This window comes from Verticillium nonalfalfae (genome assembly GCF_003724135.2).
Source record: "Verticillium nonalfalfae strain VnAa140/NRRL 66861 chromosome Unknown scaffold_1, whole genome shotgun sequence".
NCBI classification, from domain to species: domain Eukaryota; kingdom Fungi; phylum Ascomycota; class Sordariomycetes; order Glomerellales; family Plectosphaerellaceae; genus Verticillium; species Verticillium nonalfalfae.
This window is the reverse complement of record NW_021167226.1, coordinates 219,092-239,185: the sequence shown is the minus strand read 5'-3', so window position 1 is coordinate 239,185 and position 20,094 is coordinate 219,092. Positions and strand designations below refer to the sequence as shown.

At 54.8% G+C, this 20,094-nt stretch overlaps 9 protein-coding genes across 9 annotated transcripts; 8 read left to right on the top strand and 1 right to left on the bottom strand.

Moving 5' to 3' along the window:
• Nucleotides 1-174: 174 nt before the first annotated feature.
• On the top strand, nt 175-1,221 carry D7B24_000080 (uncharacterized protein; the record flags this gene model as incomplete). The annotated part of the gene is made up of 3 exons (XM_028634345.1): nt 175-294; nt 358-406; nt 461-1,221. The coding sequence occupies 3 exons, from the start codon at nt 175-177 to the stop codon at nt 1,219-1,221; spliced, it is 930 nt and encodes a 309-aa protein (XP_028499385.1).
• A 247-nt stretch (nt 1,222-1,468) lies between these two features.
• Nucleotides 1,469-3,407, top strand: D7B24_000079 (uncharacterized protein; the record flags this gene model as incomplete). Its single annotated transcript, XM_028634344.1, has 3 exons — nt 1,469-1,640; nt 1,699-2,122; nt 2,189-3,407. 3 exons carry the CDS (start codon nt 1,469-1,471, stop codon nt 3,405-3,407), a joined length of 1,815 nt encoding a protein of 604 aa, XP_028499384.1.
• A 234-nt stretch (nt 3,408-3,641) lies between these two features.
• Nucleotides 3,642-4,834, top strand: D7B24_000078 (uncharacterized protein; the record flags this gene model as incomplete). The annotated part of the gene is made up of 2 exons (XM_028634343.1): nt 3,642-4,540; nt 4,747-4,834. The coding sequence occupies 2 exons, from the start codon at nt 3,642-3,644 to the stop codon at nt 4,832-4,834; spliced, it is 987 nt and encodes a 328-aa protein (XP_028499383.1).
• A 785-nt stretch (nt 4,835-5,619) lies between these two features.
• Nucleotides 5,620-6,603, top strand: PLR1 (Pyridoxine 4-dehydrogenase; the record flags this gene model as incomplete). Its single annotated transcript, XM_028634342.1, has 1 exon — nt 5,620-6,603. One exon carries the CDS (start codon nt 5,620-5,622, stop codon nt 6,601-6,603), a length of 984 nt encoding a protein of 327 aa, XP_028499382.1.
• Nucleotides 6,604-7,189: 586 nt separating this feature from the next.
• D7B24_000076 (uncharacterized protein) lies at nt 7,190-9,345 on the bottom strand (the record flags this gene model as incomplete). The annotated part of the gene is made up of 2 exons (XM_028634341.1): nt 7,190-9,145; nt 9,223-9,345. 2 exons carry the CDS (start codon nt 9,343-9,345, stop codon nt 7,190-7,192), a joined length of 2,079 nt encoding a protein of 692 aa, XP_028499381.1.
• Nucleotides 9,346-10,049: 704 nt separating this feature from the next.
• Nucleotides 10,050-10,647, top strand: D7B24_000075 (uncharacterized protein; the record flags this gene model as incomplete). Its single annotated transcript, XM_028634340.1, has 3 exons — nt 10,050-10,073; nt 10,267-10,453; nt 10,574-10,647. 3 exons carry the CDS (start codon nt 10,050-10,052, stop codon nt 10,645-10,647), a joined length of 285 nt encoding a protein of 94 aa, XP_028499380.1.
• Nucleotides 10,648-11,376: 729 nt separating this feature from the next.
• Nucleotides 11,377-13,930, top strand: STT3 (oligosaccharyl transferase stt3 subunit; the record flags this gene model as incomplete). The annotated part of the gene is made up of 5 exons (XM_028634339.1): nt 11,377-11,503; nt 11,637-11,660; nt 11,727-12,401; nt 12,459-13,608; nt 13,660-13,930. 5 exons carry the CDS (start codon nt 11,377-11,379, stop codon nt 13,928-13,930), a joined length of 2,247 nt encoding a protein of 748 aa, XP_028499379.1.
• Nucleotides 13,931-14,815: 885 nt separating this feature from the next.
• Nucleotides 14,816-17,072, top strand: D7B24_000073 (uncharacterized protein; the record flags this gene model as incomplete). Its single annotated transcript, XM_028634338.1, has 2 exons — nt 14,816-15,901; nt 15,954-17,072. 2 exons carry the CDS (start codon nt 14,816-14,818, stop codon nt 17,070-17,072), a joined length of 2,205 nt encoding a protein of 734 aa, XP_028499378.1.
• Nucleotides 17,073-17,346: 274 nt separating this feature from the next.
• On the top strand, nt 17,347-19,328 carry D7B24_000072 (uncharacterized protein; the record flags this gene model as incomplete). The annotated part of the gene is made up of 6 exons (XM_028634337.1): nt 17,347-17,379; nt 17,540-17,620; nt 17,698-17,775; nt 17,871-17,910; nt 18,319-18,624; nt 18,787-19,328. 6 exons carry the CDS (start codon nt 17,347-17,349, stop codon nt 19,326-19,328), a joined length of 1,080 nt encoding a protein of 359 aa, XP_028499377.1.
• Nucleotides 19,329-20,094: the final 766 nt, after the last annotated feature.

The following is a 20,094-nucleotide window of genomic DNA, read 5'->3' as shown; positions in this document are numbered from 1 at the left end:
GACTCGGAGCTGCAATAAAGACGTGATACACCCCTCTTTCTCAAGTCTGCCTCGGCTTGTCGTCAGCCATCTACATATTATCACAGCCGCCACGTCTATCTGTTTGTCGGAGCGTGTGAACATACCTCCCTTTCCCAATCACCACCACACCACCTCTCCGAAGACCAGTCCACAATGAGCGGCCCCGGCGTCGGATTCGAGTATCCTCCACAGGAGATCTCATGGCTGCAGCGCGATGTGCTGCTCTTTGCCAACACCATTGGCGCCACAGTCGATGAGCTTCACTTCCTTTACGTGCGTGTGCCTTCCACAGCTAGCCTTACTGTCCCTTTCGTGCCGGCAGCTAACACCTCGTAGGAGCTTCACCCTAAGTTCGCCGTCTTCCCTACCTACTCCCTGATCCTCCGTAAGCTCCGACACCTCCGAAACATCCAGATGACACTCTAACAAGACCTCTTAGCCTTCAAGGGCAATTCGCAGGAAACGATCGACTTCTACGCTGCGCAAAAGGCCATCGCTATTCCTGGCGTTCCCGAATTCGATGCCCGTCGCGTCGTTGACGGCCAGCGCAAGATTGAGTTCTTCAAACCCCTTCCCACATCCTCGGTCGGCCGCAAGTTCGAGGTCCGCTCCAAGGTCCTCGGCGTCTACGACAAGGGCCGTCCCGGCACTGTCATTGAGACGCAGACAGACATTGTCGACGTCAACTCGAACGAGGTCTACTCGCGCGTCGTCGGCTCGGGCTTCTACATCGGCCAGGGCAACTGGGGCGGCCCCAAGGGTCCCGCGACGGAGAACTTCCCGCCGCCCAAGGGCAAGGCGCCCGACGCCGTGCTGACGCACCAGACCAATGCCCAGTCGGCGCTTCTGTACCGCCTGAATGGTGACTACAACCCGCTGCATGCGACGCCCGAGCCCGGCAAGAAGATGGGCTTTGGCGGCGCCATCATGCACGGCCTGTACTCGTGGAACGCGACAGCGCACGACCTGCTCAAGGCGCTCGGCGGCAGCGACCCCGCGAACATCAAGGAGTACCAGGCCCGCTTCGCAAGCCCCGTCATGCCCGGCGACAAGCTGTCGACGAACGTCTGGAGGACTGGCGACATCAAGGATGGCTGGGAAGAGATTCGCTTCGAGACCAAGGTTGAGGGCGGCAAGGTTTGCCTCAGCAACGGTCGCGCGCTGTTGAGGGTCGTCGGCGACGGCAAGTCGAAGCTGTAAAAATGTAGCTGTGAGATTTTAATTGTATGCATGTCACGAGGCAATCTGGATGATGACTGTGAAGCATGTTGCTGACCCTGTGCAATGGTGTGGTGCTGCAATCGGAACTGACTTGGCCGTGATGCCGCCTGTTCGTGACGTGTGGGGCCACCCGAGCGTGCGTGACACCTGCGAAACGCTTCGTGAACGAAACCCACTCGCCCGAACTTCAGACCCTCGATTCCATCTCACAACTCACCGTGCTCTCATGGCCGAAACCCACCACCTCGGCCAGAGGCTTTCCTATGATGGCGCCCTGTGCACCGTTCGTTATATTGGTGAGGTTGTCGGTACGACTGGCACCTGGCTCGGTGTAGAATGGGACGACCCCTCGCGCGGAAAGCACGACGGACACCACAAGGGCGCCCGCTACTTCGACTGTAATTCACCTCCATACGCTCTGCCTGTCATCCGTTCCAATATCACTCACAAATCTAGGCCTCTCACGATCGCGCTCTGCCGCCTCCTTCGTCCGGCCTTCCCGCCGCGCCGACAAGCCACAGAGTTTCGTCTCTGCGCTGCTCGAGAAGTATGCCACGGTGCCCATCGGCGATGGATCCAACGTGACTTCGCCATCGCGCAACCCGGAGATCGATATCATCTTCTTCGGGAAAAAGGTTGCTGAAGAGGTGGGATTCGACAAGATCCGGCGACAGCTGTCAAAGGTTGAGGACCTGAGGATCGTCATCCTGGATGGCATGAGGATTGCGTGGGACGTCATGTTCGAGGATGGCGGTCGCGGAGTCAAAGACACCAGCCCTTTGATTTTCGAGCTGGATCTGAGTAGGAACTTGTTTGAGAGTTTTGGGACGGTCGTCAGGATCTGTCGAGAGTTGGAGGGGCTGAAGAGTCTGCGGCTCAAGTACGCTTCTACTGTCATTTTCGCTCGCGATGCCTTTCAAGGGCCATTACTGACTCCGACTCGCAGCGGCAACCGGTTTCAGATCATCCACCCAGAGTCGGAACCTACGACCAGGAGTGCCCTCGAAGCCTTCAAGGAAGTCAAGGAGCTCGAGCTTGAAGAAACCCTGCTTTCCTGGGAGAGCATCTGCGAGATCGCATCGAATTTTCCAGTCCTCGACCGGCTCAGTGGCAGCCTCAACCATTTCACTTCAATTCCCGAGGCCAATCTTTCTACCTTGGCGTCGACTTTGACGACCGTTGACCTTGAATACAATGAATTTACATCCCTCGCAGACATTGCTCCCCTCGCCTCCCTTAAAGCCCTCCGAATCCTACATCTCAAGGGCAACAGCATTTCCGCCATCCGATCGCACCCGGACGCGCCTCCGCCCATCTTCGCGCCGTCCCTCACCTACATTGATGTCTCTTACAACGCCATCTCCTCCTGGTCCTTCATCGACGCCCTGCCGACATCCGCACCGAGTCTCACAGCCCTCCGCCTCTCCAACAACCCCCTCTGGGCGAACCCCGTTCCCGGCGCCGCGCGCCCTGCAGGAGACGACCAAGACGCCGCTGCCAGGACAACGGACGAGGCGCACATGATCACCACGGCCCGCCTTCCCTCGCTCAAGACGCTCAACTTCGCCACCATCACGCCTCAGGACAGGACGAACGCGGAGCTCTTCTACCTCTCCCGCATCGCGAAGCAGCTCGCCGCTGCGCCGGAGGAGGACGAGGCGCGCGTGCTGGAGCAGCACCCGCTGTATGCGGCGCTGTGCGCCTCCTACGGCGAGCCCGACATTGTGCGCCGCGATGAGGTGGACCCGTCCTTCCTGGAGGCGAGGCTCGTGCGCGTGCAGTTTGTACCCGGGGCTGGCGTGGCGGCGCAGGAGACGGAGACGGAGATTCCCAAGTCGTTTGATGTGTACGCTGTCAAGGCGATTGCGGGCCGGATGTTTGCAATGCCGCCGCTGGCGATCAGGCTTGTGTGGGAGACGGGGGAGTGGGATCCTGTAGGCGGGTTTGACGAGGAGCTCGGCGATAGCAGTGATGAGGAGGGCGAGGGCTTGGAGGCCGACCTGACGGTGGAGATTGAGGCGGCCAAGGGGTTTGGAGAGGATGTTGAGCTGAGGAAGGGGGGCCGGTGGGTGAAGAGAGAGGTGGAGCTTGCGGACGGGCCCCGGCAGTTGGGATTCTGTGTTGATGGGCTGTCAGCAAGGATACGGGTGGAAACCCGGCAATAGAGCGTCTGTTTGGCTTGCTGATGCTGGAAGCGGCTCACCGTACATGATGGCGGACAACATCATGGTGGCACACACGGGGACAAACTTGAATGATGATTATAAAATGCTTCTGCCTGCTCATCCGTGGCGTAGAGAAGGGCGATTCACTTGCTTGGACTTTCTTGATCATGTTCGCTTGGGGCTGTATATTTTAGACCTGTTCCTGCCATTTCGTGCAGAATCGACAAGGACATCATGTCCAACGTAGAGCCTCGTAGGGCTCCATGGCATCGTCGACCCAGGGTTGGCCTCCAACACTCGAAGCACAACCCACGAAACGTGGCTGTCTCCAATGGGGCTGTCATCGACTCGACACCTGATACTCGAACAGACGAAGCCCACAACAAACAAAAAACAACACATGCTTCAAGTCACCAGGCTCAAGATCGCAAGGCATCTCTTGAGGCCCCGGTGATACAGAAGCCGCCCGCTCGGCAGCCCACACCGGCCGTTGGCAAAAAGCCCGTGCCGGGAATCATCGGCATAAAACCTGCTGTCAACGAGGACGAGGGCCTCGATATCGATGCGAGGCTCCGTCCCACGTACTTTCTCATGCGCCCAGGGCCAGGCCATACCCGATGCATCGTGCCACTGATCCCTCTTGATCTCCTGCCCCAGCACATAAACATTGCCGGCCTGCCACGATACTTGTCTCCCGCCCAGACGAGCCGCATGTCCAGCGTTGGCACATACGCAAAGGCAGAAAATACGCCTTGCTACGAGCTAGACATAGGACAGCCCAGTGACACCGACGAAGGGCTCAGTAGAGAGGAGACTGTTCAGAGTGCCAATGCCAGCCCGGATCTCGTGCTAACTGAGGAGATCCCTCGCACCGTACCCAATCCAGTCGTCCCTTCAGGTGGCAAGCCCTCGCCGCCTTTACTCGCGTTCGAAACGGGCACTGCCGCCACTTCAGCGCACCACCACCACCGTCACGCCCAGTCGGCGAAGCTCAAGACAGGACGCGGGCATTACTGTCGTCACTACTGCCACCATGGGACCTGCAAGTGGGGATCACGCTGCCGTTACCAGCACATTATGCCGAGCACGTCCTCGGGACTGGCGGAGGTTGGACTCAAGAACTTTCCGGCTTGGTACCGCGCTGTACTAGTCAACCTGCAAAGTGCTGGCAGAATGCATTACCACCGCGAGAGGCAAGCTGACAAAGTGGAGGGGCATGAGAGAGGAAGATGGGAGGGACAGAGCATGGCGGAGCACCAGACCAGAGGCGGGAATCGGGAGGTGGAGAGGGGGCACTGGAGACGAAGAGAATGGAGATGGAAAAATTGGAGCGTTTGAGGCAGGAGGCGAACGGCTATTGTGCTACGAGCGTCGCAGGAACGGCGCACCAGAGCCTGGTTCAGCAGAGACTGGTTGACTTGGACTAGAAGCTGCCACATACGGGCCTGGGAAGGGGGCTCAAGTATCTTGGACATGTTCAGAATCGCAAGCCATGCTGCCCGATAGGAACTACACTGCAAAGCTTGTCGTTTCGGACCACTGGCTCCAATTTTGCTGTGAACGGCATTGAGCCTCGTCGTATTACAGCCACCGCTTATGTCCGCCGACATCTCCAAGCCGGCGCACCCCAGAACTTAATCCCTTATGGCCCTTTTAACCGGCCTAGCGGCTACCGAATCGATATGTCAGTAATCAACGGGGTTTGTTTGTAATCTGATCATGCTGTGACACGTTGTCATCCTCTCTTCAGGCCAGTGGGGTGTTTCGTTGACGGTGCAAAATGGAGTTTACCACACCGACGACATTTAAGTCCGGGCCTCCGGCGCGGATCTAGGGCAGTGTCAAACAAACCCGACCGACCTACTCGGCCGGCTACCGGCGATTAAATATTGGGCGGCCGTATGACGCACATGAGCAATGAAAACATCTCGATGGTGTTGAGGCTCGAACGGAGGCCGGAACTAAGAAGTAGTGATGAGAGTGGTACCGATATTTTGTATGGAAGAAACGCTCCAGCACGATGCAACACGAATTTGATGTCGCATTTTGGTGGACCTCCCAGGATCAGTATAAGAGATGCTGAACCTTCTTGAATTGTATGCTGTGCAATCGACATCACCAGTCTTCTACAGCTTGTTCCCTGCACACTACTCAACAGCTGAATATTTATTTCCTCCACAAGCCATCACAACACCCGCCTAGTAGTCACACCATGCCTCAACTCGTCGGACAAGAAGTCGGCCCCCACGGTTTCGGCCTCATGGGCTTCACCTGGCGTGAAGAACCCACTGGGGATGAACAGGCCTTCGAAGCTCTGCGCGCGGCCATCGCGAACAACCTGACATTTTGGAACGGCGGCGAGTTCTACGGCACACAAGAAGCCAACTCGCTAACTCTCCTGAATCGATACTTCGAAAAGTACCCCGAAGACGCAGACAAGGTCGTTCTCAGCATCAAAGGTGCCTTCTCTATGAAGTTCGGGCCCGACGGCTCGCCTGACGGTGTCCGTCGCTCTCTCGACAATAGCATCGCTCTACTCGGCCCTCGCAAGAAAATCGACATTTTCGAGTGCGCCCGTTGCGATCCTAACACGCCCCTCGAAGTCACACTCGGTGTTATTGACAAGGAGTACGTTCAGACTGGCAAGATTGGCGGTATCAGCCTCTCCGAAGTGTCAGCTGCGACCATTCAGGAAGCTGTGAAGATTACGAAAATCGTCGGCGTCGAGGTCGAGCTCAGCCTCTTCTCTACCGACGTCCTCACAAACGACGTTGCTGCTGCGTGCGCCGAACACGACATCCCCCTCATCGCCTACTCGCCAGTCGGCCGTGGCTTGCTCACGGGCCTGTTCAAGTCCCGCGACGACCTGCCCGAGGGTGACGTGCGCCGCCACTTCCCACGCTTCCAGCCCGAGAACTTTAGCATCAACCTTGAGCTCACCGCGCAGATTGAGCGTATGGCCGCCAAGAAGGGCGTCACGCCTGCGCAGCTCGCGCTCGGTTGGTGCCGTGCGCTGTCGAGACGCCCGGGCATGCCGACTATAATTCCCATTCCTGGCACGACTACGGCTGCGAGAGTCAAGGAAAATGCCAAGCTAGTGGACTTGAGCGACGATGAGATGGAGGAAATCGACGCGACGCTGGCCAAGTTTGAAGTCGCAGGTGGACGGTACCCCGGGGCCCCCGTCAACACCTAAATCATGGGAAGAATGGGAGGGATCTAGATCTTGAGGAATGGTTAGCGAAATGTCAATTCAATTGTTTCGTATAGAATGTGTGTTTCGGCAGTAATCAGAAGGTTGTAGTGTAAGAATGAATCCACATGCGTCCTGTACAAAGTACGGGGTCGTTGAGATTTGCAGAATTCTTGGTTGCGCATCATATGCTTGTCATTGAGTCGTAGCAAGATAAAGGAAGCTTACCATGGTCAGGTTAGCACGTTGGCATCGCTGACTGCAGCTTTGAGTCTATTGAAGCCCACTTGGAGAGGTGAAAAGGAAGAAAATCTCGAGCTGTTTCGCGGTGGACCAGAAGCTTAGACGAAGTAGCTCGAAAGTGGCTGACTCAGCTGCAGAAGCCCCCCCTTCCTCCTTCATCCTGCTACCTACCTGGAGCTTCATGGCATCCACAGGGACCTCATCACTATAGCCCAGTACTAACTCCTCGCAACCTACTAAATCCTTTTCGTACCCTACTGACCAATCGCTACCAAAGGGTATACAGGACCGCGCCTTTCAGCAGCTCTCAGGCCAGTCAAAGTCCACCAATATATACACTATTCAACTACGCTGACACGATACCGTTGGCGCCAACGGCCTCCACTCGGTTCACCAGTTTCTTGACATTTGTCCACTCTTCTGCTTTCAGATCGTCCGTACCACCGAGGCCAGAAGCGACCTCAAACACAGTCAAAGCTCCATCGATGCCACCCGTCGCCAGGCGCTTGCCCTCCGAAGGCTCCCATGTTACCTTGTTCAAGCTCTTCGAAAGCATGGTCCTTCCATCCTTGCGAGCGCTGGGCGATATCCTGGCAACAGGCTCTTCCGTCTCGACTGTGATGTCCCAGAGTTCAAGCCAACCAGCGCCGTCGACGAGTGAGAAGACACCAGGCTTGATGGGCGACCACTTCGCATCGTAGACCACGTCCTCACGAACAAAGTCGATGAGCGGCGACACGGTGCCCTCGCCTCCCGCTGTTGATGTCGCAGCAGGGGCACGGACCTTCCACAGGCGCACGCTCCAGTCCAGAGAAGACGACAGGACCAGGTCGCCGAGATCGACGGGGCCACGGGCAGGGTGGAAGTCGACCGACATGACCGGCGCCGTGTGTCCCTTGTAGCTGAACCGGGCATCAATGCCAGCCTTGGCGCCGGCTCTATCGTACCTGTGGCAAGGAAAGATGGAGCCTTCCTCGCTACCCACCAAGAAGAACGTGGGATCTGCCTGGGGGAAGGCCAAACAGGTCGGGCTGACGTCGTCAATCTTGTACGATGGTGGTGCCTTGAGCTCGAGAGTCTCTTGTGGCTGTGCAAAGACATCCATGCTCCATCCACAAACGATGCCGTCCGTCGAGCACGAAATGATATTATTGGCGTTTTGAGTGCCGACTATATCGACCGAATAAATGGGATGCGTATGGCCGTAGCCTGTCAGTGGCGTCTTTTGTACAGGCGCCGATTTCGCTCTCGTATCCCAAAGAAGGACCTGACCACTGTAGGATCCTCCAACAATCAGGTTCCGATGATATGGCGAGAATTTGGCGGTCAGCACGTCGGATTGGGCATGAAAAACGAATTCTGGCCTGTCGTGCATCGCATGGCTCCAAACTTGCACCAAGCCATCAGGATCGTGTGGCGCTGAAGGGTTCTTCGTGTATGATGCCAGTACTAGACCAGGAAAATGTGGTGAGAAGTCGATGCTGCTGATCATTCGCTTCTTTGACCACCTCTCATCATAGAATTGGGCGACCTCCTTGACTCTGTGCCTTCCCTTGCCTCCGGTATTGCCACTCTCGTCGTCATCGTCGTCCACATCTTGCCCATGTTGAGCGTAATCCACCAAAATGTCAAACTCTTCGTCGATGGCCCTCTCAATTACCTTGCTAGACTTATCCAGGAAGTCTGCAAACTCAGGAGAAACCAGCACAGCATTCTGCTCTTCTTCGGTCAGCTTCCGCAGTGGAAAGTTTGTTGATGGTAGGTCCTGCTGCGGTGCACCCTCTTGAAGAGACTCTCTCGTCGCCTTCAATTCTTCCTCAACTTCTCTCCTTATATTCTGGCGCAGTTCCTCCTCCCGATCACGCTCCTTCCTGCTCATCCGCTTGCTGGGCGTGGAGGTGGTGCCGGGAATATCCTCGTCGTCCGACACAGCGTCAACCTGAGGACGGCTCGGTAAGGTCCATTCTTCGGTAGTCTGTACCCCCTTGCTGTAGGAGAAGATCTCCTTGACAGGTGAAGGTGGGCATTCAAAGACGGTGGTCAAAGGTATAGTCGTGAGAACCTGTGGCGGAGGAGGAGGAGGCGGGGGCGCGGGCTGCAATGCAGATGCTATGGCGACTTCCGATGTTTCGTTGCTAATCTCCCCAGCTGACAGCACACTGTTGGGCCGGCTGCCCCTATGCGCCGGCGATGCCGCGCCTCCTGTGGTCGTGGATCCAGGGCGGCTTTCTCCAACGAGGGTATTGATCAGAGCTTCGATATCGCGGCGGTTGTCGCCACGCCCCGGTTGTGGTGCGATGAGCTACAATAGATAAAGTTGTGTCAGTACGTAGGTAGATGTTGATGGCACACGCTGTAGAGAAAAAAATAGTCACGAACCTCGCTGGGGCTGCCTATGCTCTGGCGAGTTGCTGTTGCTTGGTTTGCTCGGAGCTCCCTCTGCCGCTTGAGTTCTGCGAGCTTTGCCTTCTTGGCCAGGATTTCTTCACGACGTTGTTGCATGTTGCCGACTCCCTACTCCCATGACGGGAGCTGCCGGTTCTAAGCGTCGATGACTAGGGAGACGGTGGACTCTCACAGATTGGTCGATGCAATCAGTCGGGAGCCAAGCGGTTATGGTGTGTTGTGCTGAAGTCACGTCCAGCAGCGAGTTTCTGGAGCGATAGGGGTGGAGCTCGTGACAAGCGTTGAGGCGTGTTTGCTCGGGGAACTTTCATCAAGCCCACGTCGTCGCGATCCAGCGGCGTCAGTGGAGGAAGCGACCCCTGTCTGTCCCTGAGGTGGACAGCTGCCCCCCTGTATCCACTCAAGGTACGAACTAAACCACCACGGGGCATTTCATCTGCGACAAGCTCAGGCGCGCGGGACGTGCCTGATTTGGCACGTGACTGGAGACGGCAAATGGCCGGGGAAATCATGTAGCATCACGTAAGCACCCAGCCCGAAGCGCTGTTGGCTGGCCGCGGATGCGGTTGTCGTCCAAGCTCCCAGCGGGCCGGCGGATTGGAGTGACAAGCAACGAGGTCAATGGAAGGACCGGAAAATCTGCGGTTTCTCCCGAGCTTTTTACCAAAACTTCGCACTTCAACGTCCTAGCATCACTCCCTCCCACGGGCCAATTGACTGCCATTGTCGACCCGCGCGCTGCCCGATCATCCTCCCACATCACTCGAAATCCAGTCGCATTTCCCCAGACAACTTTCGCCATGTCTGCCTCATCCGGAGTCAACGTACGTCGAGCCACGCCTCCTGGCCTTGCGGCCTCTTCCTCGCCGTTCAGGCTTCCCGCCTCACAGCTCAAAACCTCAATCCCTGCGCCGACTGCAACTTTCCTCCATCCATCCATCAGAACGATTCTACAAGCGTCGACGATCGATTCTTGGTAGCACTGATTTGATCGCTAACCCGTTACTCGGTTTACAGGTCCTTCGCTACACTGCCCTCGGCCTGGGTATCTTCTACGGCTTCTCCCACCAGCGATCCATCACTGCCAGCCAAAAGGCCGCCGCGGCGCAGAAGCAGTACGACCACAAGCAGCAGCTCATCAACCAGGCCAAGGCCGAATACGCCAAGAAGAACTCTCCCGTCGCCGCCGCGACGACTAGCTCAGGTACGACTCTCGTAGTTGGCACACGGTTCCATCCGAGCGAAGCCACCGCGGCTGCTCTTCAATTCCTACGACCTCTCGCTGCCTTGTGCATGTGGTCTATCAAAGCTAACCTGTCAATAGCCAACCAGGACCCGCTGGACCCCAAGTTCGATCTTGAGGCTTATCTCACCAACCTGGCGAAGGAGAACCCGTAATGGAAATGGGAGTGAGGATGAATGTGGAGGAATGCGAACGGACAAGACGCAACCAGAATCGAGGAGGGCTCTGCGCAGGGATACGACATGCTCTCCCATGAGCATTGAGGGATAGAGTGGCGGGACTTTCATCGGGTGGGCAGCTCCGAAAGGCGTTGCGCTCGACCGCCATGGCATAGACATTTCCATTTGCCTCCGCTTGACTGGATGTACATGTGTACAATAGGCTCGACTAGATGACTGAAATAATGCAGTCATGGGATTCAAGGATGTGATGTGGTGACGTGATCTGCTCTCTGGATGCTGCACCGAGCTGGTCTGCGCGCGGTATACACAGCGCCTGTGAAGACTTGTATAAGGTGTGACCGTCCACAACAAAACGGCCAATCCACGCCACCCCCAAGAGCATTCCATATTGTCAACAAGAACACGGGAGCCAGCATCTATTCACTGACCATCATCATTACTCTTTATCCTCGTCAATATGATCAATGCAATAAAACGGAACATTGGCCGATTATTATGTAGCAAAACGTAATCTACCCCGGTTCCACCTCACTATGTACGTAGCCGGACTTTCCCCCTTCTGCACCCCTGCAAGATTGCGTGTATACGGGGTCGCAGAAGCTCAAGCTGTCCTTCTGCACGCCTGGAGCGTTCATCGACGACATCAATCCCACCACGTCGTCTCCCAACTTCAGCATTGTCTTTCCACCATTCACGGCCACAATGTCGGCCCAAACAGTGGAAACCTCCTTCGGAGGCAGCACGCAGAAGACAAGGAGCTTCTTACGTGTGATTATCCTACTCCTGATTGCGGCAGCTGGCGTTGCAAGTCGTCTGTTCTCTGTCATTCGTAAGTGCTGCCCCCCAAAAGTCCGAATAGGCTGGCCACGAAGACCACTCTCACCTCACTATTGTGTCCTCAATCGACCGCGCACACATGACTGCAGCTTAAGGATAACGTCGCTAATTTTAATTGCCAATAGGTTTTGAATCTATCATCCACGAATGTTCGTCGCTGCCGATTCCCCGCTCTCTCCCCGAATTCTAGGATGCCGTACTGACCCCGAACCCAGTCGACCCGTGGTTCAACTTCCGAGCCACCAAATATCTCGTTGCCAATGGAGTCTACAGCTTCTGGGACTGGTTTGATGACCGCACTTGGCACCCTCTTGGTCGGGTTACCGGAGGAACTCTCTACCCTGGTCTCATGGTCACCAGCGGTGCCATTTACCATGCTCTCCGAGCCCTTACGATTCCCGTTGATATCCGCAACATCTGCGTCCTCCTGGCGCCGGCCTTCTCGGGCCTGACGGCTTTCGCAGCGTACCTTCTTACCAACGAGATGACCACCTCGCCTTCCGCCGGTCTTCTCGCCGCGGCCTTCATGGGTATTACCCCCGGTTACATCTCACGTTCCGTGGCTGGCAGCTACGATAACGAGGCTATTGCCATCTTCCTGCTTGTCTTCACCTTCTTCCTCTGGATCAAAGCGCTCAAGCTCGGTTCTATCCTCTGGGCCTCTTTGTGCGCCCTCTTCTATGGATACATGGTTGCCTCGTGGGGTGGCTACGCCTTCATCACCAACATGCTGCCCGTCCACGCCCTCGTGCTGGTCGCCACTGGCAGGTACAGCACCAGGCTATACGTCTCGTACACGACTTGGTATGCCCTTGGCACCGTGGCCGCTATGAACATTCCATTTGTCGGTTTCCTGCCCATCAAAACCAGCGAGCACATGCCCGCTCTCGGTAAGTTGAATGCTGGGTGCTCAGATTGATGACGACAATCAAACTTACAAAGAAAAGGCATGTTCGGATTCTTGCAATTGGTGGCCTTCATCGACTATGTCCGTAGCGCACTTCCTGCCCGCCAGTTCCAAAACTTCCTCTACACCATGGTTGCCCTGACTTTCGGCCTCGGACTCGCCGGCGTCGTTGCCTTGACTCAGCTCGGATACATTGCCCCCTGGGGTGGCCGCTTTTACTCTCTCTGGGACACTGGCTATGCCAAGATTCACATCCCCATCATCGCGTCCGTTTCAGAGCACCAGCCCACTGCCTGGCCTGCATTCTTCTTCGACCTGAACATGATGATTTGGCTGTTCCCCGCCGGTATCTACCTCTGCTTCCAGGAGCTTCGCGACGAGCATATCTTCCTCGTGCTGTATGCTGTGCTTGGCAGCTACTTCGCCGGTGTCATGGTTCGTCTCATGCTCACTCTGACGCCCTGTGTCTGCGTTGCCGCCGCCATGGCCGCCTCACAGCTTCTTGACACCTTCCTGACTCGCTGGTCTCCCTCTGCCGAAGCCTACGAAGCTGCCGAGGATACTGCCGAAGCCGCCCCGAAGAAGTCGAACAAGGGACTCAAGTCTACGAGCAAGCCGTACGTCGGCATCTACACTCTGTTGTCCAAGAGTCTTGTCGTCGGTGCCATTGGTGCCTACTTGCTCCTTTTCGTCCTTCATTGCACCTGGGTCACCTCCAACGCTTACTCTTCACCCTCCGTCGTTCTTGCCAGTCGCATGCCCGACGGTAGCCAACATATCATTGATGACTACCGCGAGGCGTACCAGTGGATCCGCCAGAACACCAAGGAGGACGCCAAGATCATGGCTTGGTGGGACTACGGCTACCAGATTGGTGGCATGGCTGACCGCCCCACTCTCGTGGACAACAACACGTGGAACAACACTCACATTGCTACTGTTGGTAAGGCTATGGCCTCTCGCGAGGAGGTCAGCTACCCCATCATGCGCCAGCATGAGGTCGACTACGTTCTTGTCGTATTTGGCGGTCTCCTCGGCTACTCCGGCGACGACATCAACAAATTCCTCTGGATGGTTCGTATCGCCGAGGGTATCTGGCCTGATGAGGTTCAGGAGCGCAGCTTCTTTACTCCCCGTGGCGAGTACCGTGTCGATGAGGGCGCCACTGACACTATGAAGAACAGCTTGATGTAAGTTTGCCCTGAGTTGCAAAACTATGCAGTTGCTAATGCACAGTCCAGGTACAAGATGTCCTACTACAACTTTCACACGCTCTTCCCTGCTGGCCAGGCACAGGACAGGGTTCGTGGAGTACGTCTGCCCTCGGAAGGTCCTACTCTTGACACGGTCGAGGAGGCATTCACGAGCGAGAACTGGATCATCCGCATTTACAAGGTCAAGGACCTTGACAACATTGGCCGTGACCATGCGGCCGTCAGCGCCTTCAACAAGGGCCAAAAGAAGAAGAAGGCCATCAAGAAGCGTGGACCCCGCGTTCTGCGATCGGACTAGAAGGGCAGGCGGGCGAGCGAGCCAACAGCCGCCGCGTAGCGATGACTTGACGACAAGAGCTCATCACGGGAGCTTACCTCGATATTTCCTTTACTTTGGCTTGGAGGACATGGGCTTGGGGAATACCATCAGCCGATCGGCAGAAGGCCCGGCATGTACCTAGACACAAAAGCAGAAGACTTGGCTCTGGTAGTTGTATACCAATTGTACTATTTGACAATGTTAACGTGTGATGGGTGTCCTGAACGCTTGCTGTTGGCCAAGCGACGTCATCCAAGGAGATCGTTGCGGACGATGGTGCCTCAACTGCTGCCGCGAACGTATTTGTCAGGCCAAGCAGATCATCCTCTATGAATCACTTTTGAACACAAACCAAGAAGTACGCTTTTCTAGCTCCATCTTCACTCCCACTCTTACAACCACCAATGATGCACTGTCAAGACACCAACACTGGTTGACTTCTCGCGCTTTGGCTATCAAATACAAAATGTCGAGTCCCGAAATAAAGACAAGGAAGTCATTCGTACTTCTCAAAACAGGTCTTCGGTATGTTGGATTTGATGGCATTTGCCACCCTGATCTATGTCTCCCGACTAGTGGCTCCAGAATCAAAACATCACCACGCGCCTTCCTTGGGCGGCCTGTGGAGGTCAAGCACTGCAAGAGCGGCACTTCTCTCCAAGCTCCTGCCGTTCCCTCTGCTACATCCTCCTTTTCCCACGCCCGTAACACAGTCCTCTGACAATAATTTCCCACAGACGCTGGACCAGTATTGCCAACCTTGATCTTTCCTCGCAGCCCTCATCTTCTAGCTCAACCACCTACCCATCGGACCCTGCATCGCACGCAGCATATAACACAAAGGGGTTACGACGGCAGCACAGTATGAACGAGCGTCGGCGGCATAATAAGGGCTCTATCCTTGCTACCCTTGGGGAAGCACTGGGTATCTCGTCCCGCCGCGAAGGAGACAAGTATCAGAGGGTGGCGCGATCTTCGAGCCGCAAGCACCTACGCGATACCGCACCACGAGATCTCTACAACGTGGAGGTCTATCCTCAACGTAGAAATGGCCAAGGCGGTCGCAAGTCAAGTTACGTCTCGTCACCATATCCTTCTGAGCTTAAAATTCGCGGTGCAGTCAGCTCTGATGGAGACAGCGACACCAGCGGCGCGTCCAGCGACACTGACGAACGCCATCCTAAGAAACACTCTCTTGCCACCAATCATCGCCGCAGAATAATTTTGGGTCAGAAAGAGTCATCTTCAAGCAGCTCAACTTGCCGTGCCGAGTCAACATCACCGGGAAACTACCGACTGGTTCCTTCCGACATGGCGGAGTCTACGTTTTCTATATTTGAGGACGTGAAGTCAAATTCCAAGCATAGACACAACCTTCTTCCAAAGGAAGAATTCCGCAAAGCAATAGCAGAGTTCGAGAAGGACTACACTCACAAGCTTGAGAGCTCCAAGATTGTTGGATCCAAGCAGGCAGATAAGGAAATGGCTGATTCGACACGACGCCCGCTTTGTGCATCCAATAGTGTAGGCAACCAGGGGGGCAAAGATTTCTTGTCAGACGACGAGACGGTCGTCGATGCCACCGACCTTCACGTTCGGGAGAACACTCTCATAGGCAGATCTCGGTCGAGTATGATGCTCGACGGACACTTTTGCGCAGGATGTGGCATTCGACGGGCGACGAGGCACCAGGAAGAGAGAGCGCAGAGTGCCAGCGATACGGCCTGGAAAAATCTTTGCCAGCCGTGCCTCAAGAAGTACTGCGACGGCAACAAATATGCAGTGGATGCTTTCGGTCATCTGTGCTGGGGTTGCGGCTTTGCCCGCTCTGCCCATTTCCACAAACAGCACCCCGTGGGTGAAGGAAATCCTGTGCCCAACATCTGCAGCTTTTGCCGGCTTCAAAGAAGTAGGAAGAGCGAAATGCTCAAATTAGAGCCTGTCAAAAAGGTATGTGAGTCCTAGATGAAGATATTACTGCCTTCCTGCTGACGCCTCGAAGCCTTCTAGCACCAAGATGCGGTCCAGCGTGGCCAAAAGTTCTTCTGCCGAAGTTGCGAAGACACAGGGGCCTTACACACCAAAGCGAAGTACCGCGAGTACTTCTCACACAATTTCCCTCCCACTCGGTCGTCACCGGCGGCGTCGTAGCCGCGGACAGAGTTTGGTCAAGGAGGCTTCACCATCGACGCCAAGTTCTATCTACAGACAACCAACTGTAGAATCAGACTTGGACACAAGCGAGAGCGATTGTGAGGCTTCAACAGTTTCGACTGATGTCGTCCTCGAACCGAAGCCTGCAACGGCCGCGGTTGTGGAAGAAGATCAGCCGCCGCCTGTCGAACGGTGCATGAAAGCTGCGCCAGCTATTGTGAAGACTGCCCAGTATCATTCGCCTCTCATCAATGGGCAGGGGCAGAAGACTCGGCGTCCTCGGGAGATCTTTACAAAGCCTGCTCCCGGATTCCCTCAAACTTTTCACGAAACTGAACACGTCCGTCAACGGATGTACGAGAAAACAGAACCGCTGATGGCTCAAGGCTCAGGAGCTTCTCTACACTCACAAGCAAATGCTGTTAAGGTTGCTCAAGACTCTACAGGAACTTCCGATCCATTCGTAGAGTACATGTCTCAAGGTCGGGCTCCAGACGACAAGTGTTCTGCGCAGTGTGACACACCTCAGCATGGTCACCGACCTCAACAATACGGTCACGACTCGTTCGCCCAAAACGAGATGTACATTCATAGCTCAGGGACCTCATACCAAGAGAAACAGCGGATAGCACGTGAACGTGCATATTACTTCGCCAACATGAGTGCCCAGCGCTCAACCAGCCAACACCCGCGCTCTTCCAACGCGTTCCGGGGTCCTGCCAATCCTGAGCACTCAGGTGTTCGACCTTCAACTTCTGGATGCGATGGCAGGTTTGAGCCCGGCAATCAACCGCGAGAGTCTCATTACTTGTTTGAAGACTCGATTCCCTTTTTCTCGACTCGCTCGCATCGTCAGCCCGTGTTTCCGGAGCCTGGTTTTGTCAAGGAACTTCTTTCTGACGATGAGTCTGCTTCTCCTGGATCAACTAAAGCCAACGTCGGGCAGACGCTCACGGCTCTAGAATAAATTGCCGTCCCTCTCCACTAAAGGGGATCGCTGACCTATAACCAGTCTGACAAATCAGGCAATGTGTTGCTTCCGCTTCTGTTTCGAGCTTCGAGGCTACTCCTATTTGTACGACTATCAACTTGAGAGAGCTGCCTTCTCTGGTTCTGCAAAACGCTTTGCACCTTGAAATTAATTGCCGATTATGGATCGTGGTTTGTGTCAAAGTCTTGTATAAAAGTCAACTTATTCAAAGAAGAAGAAGAGAAATTGAATGACATGTTGCGTCTCTCCAATGGTATCAAGCTTCCAGGCTTTGCACATTAGCGTTCGATCAAGTTCACTCGTTTGAGCTTAACTTCTGCGCAACTAACTTGACGAGTTCTGTTGAATAACTTTCCTGGCTCGGGAAGCTTTGTTTTGGTTGCCACTTGACTTGAAGTTTACCAGTGGCAGGCACCGAGACTTTTCCAGACTGATTGATCAAGACCTCCGCCCAATGGGCTGTGCCGACCCAGGCATACACATATGTCGACGCCGTGTCACATAAGATCTGCATACCCTTCATGGTAAGCGCGACTATGTTTCATGAAAGCGGTGATTGCCTTGATGATGATAATGACTATTCCGTTACCTCATGTCTTAGGTTATGGGATGCCACAAGCTGAGATCGCCACCCACGGGGCCAACAAGCCATATGCGGGAGGCCTACCAATGTACTAAGGTTGGTCCTAAAGGGGCTCCTGTTAGCCCTCACACCGTCGTGAGTGCGTTGCGGTAGCTATCCAATTGAGCTAGAAGGATGCGTGCTGAATCAAGGACGTTGATTCTGTTGGAGGGGGTCAAGTGCGGAAGAAAGGTGTGTATTGCATAGCTATTCAATGAGGCTGGAGAATACCTGGAAATAAACTACGGGACCAGATGAATGCTATGCTACTGACCAGGTGAATGCCACCACCAATAAATCCAAGTGGGCTGCGTTCATTGAGGTATAGGCCCCAGGCCTATACAACGTCAACGGGTCTGCCCCATAACGCAACACATTTTCACACAATCTATCAGTGTGCTCTCTTCCAGGAACCCCAGTCACCGAATCCTCCTTTGATTTTAGATATTTTTCACCCCCAAACGCAATCAGGTGCGAACATGAAATATTCACTTTCTGACCGAAAACGCGTCTACCTCGTCTGCCAGCCGATTTTCAAAGGCAGCCTTTCCAAAGTCAAGAAAGCCAAGGCAATACGGAAGGCACTCAATTCCCATAAAGCTAAATTTCGCCCCGTTTCGCTCAAATTCTCTTACGAAAAAATACTCGAGATCGCGCAACACTTGTGCACAGTTGGAGTTTTCGAGTCCCAAGACAGGGCCAACGCCGAGTTTGCTGATCTATCTCCCACACAACATGATCCTGTCCCGAAGTTCCCGTGGCCCAAAGCCAGCACTGCAGAGCCTGTGGAGAGTCCCTTGACGGTCATCGACGCGTCTCGGGAAAATCACCAGGCTGTAAAGGGGGGAAAGTCCGCGTCGCCCCGTTCTGGGACTGACAACTATGGCTTTACACAAGCTACTGCTGGTTCGTTCCTAAGATATCGCCCTTTCACAGATGAGCCAGCTAATATTTCAGATTTGTTTCCTTCTACGATGGAACACGACGCACCATCGACTTCAACCTTGCACTCGTTTTGTTTGCCTTATGAAGCACAGCATCTTGTACTCGAAACGACGCAACGCATAGTCGAAGAGTGCTGCTTTGACTTTGCGACGAAGTGGTTCCCCGAAATCCTGCGGGCCAAAGACTGGGACTGTGCCGTGGCCGTTGAATTGACAACATGGCCCAAAGTATTCAAGGAAAACTTCCCCAAGCTTCCTGACAACGCATTGAGCGTTCCACAATACACGCTTCGGCGCATCTTTGCCCTACTAACCGAGCTGAGGCATACCTCTGTGCATCGATTGCCCATCACCGCAGGGGATACTAGTCGCATTATCACGTCTGCGTTGAGTCTGGCCGAAGCGTTGCGGGATACTGCGCGTTCGGCGGTGCTGACAGAGCTCATTTACGAGGTTGAAGAAAAGGCTAAGGCATTGGGACAGAACATCACAGCTCTCAAAGCACGCAGCATATTAGAGCTGGAGGATATTGACCGGGCCCGCCGAGAGCTTGATGCCAAGGAGTGCAGGGTCGATTCGCAGCAGATGGTCGAAGATCGGGAGTGCAGGAAAGTCATTGGAAGTGTGCTGATGGATTCTGTAAGAAAAGTCCTCGCGGACGATTAGTGTAGTTGGCAGTTCTTCATGAAAATCTTGGACGTAATGGATATTCCTATCGTCGTCACGAACGTCAACGACGCGTCCAATAGGGCAGCCCCTCGAGCTCGACACGATCGCATTTTGCTGAGGACATTGAGGCAGATGACTTGTACGAGTTTCTTTCCAGCCTTGACGGAGATTGGCTTGTGCCTACAATGCCTACAATGCATAACAGCTAGTATTGGTCGTTTTCGTGTGAAATAAAACACTAAGGTATCGCCAGCGAAGGTGGTCCAAGGTCGCGTGGTGAGATGGCTGTCCATAAGCCTGACAACTCGGTCATATCGTGGCAGCCCGACAGGCCGTTCGAGCCGAAGCATGGCCACGTGAGGGGCCTTTGGCTATGTTTGCTACCCTTAGGGAGAATGATTTTCCCCCATTCGGCATGATCTCTGCCATGTACGACGTGCGGCCGGATTTCAAAAGTGTGACCGGGGACAATCAGTCTACCCCGGATCGAAAGAGGGGTGCTAAATAAGTGTGCCGGGGCACTAATAAAGAATGAGGGGGCGTCGGCAATTAACTTCGCATCTCTTTTCTACGTCATTCCCGGGACCCCCTGGCTTAATGCCGGCCATGGCTCAATTCAAAGCTTGCCCCATTGAATGGCACCATCAGAACCTATGGGAACTTCTGGCTATCAAAATCCAATGATTGATTGCGTAGCAAACCTGCGAGCGACATCCGGCACCCAGCATAGCGGGCCAGAGGAGTATCCCCGGAGATATGACTC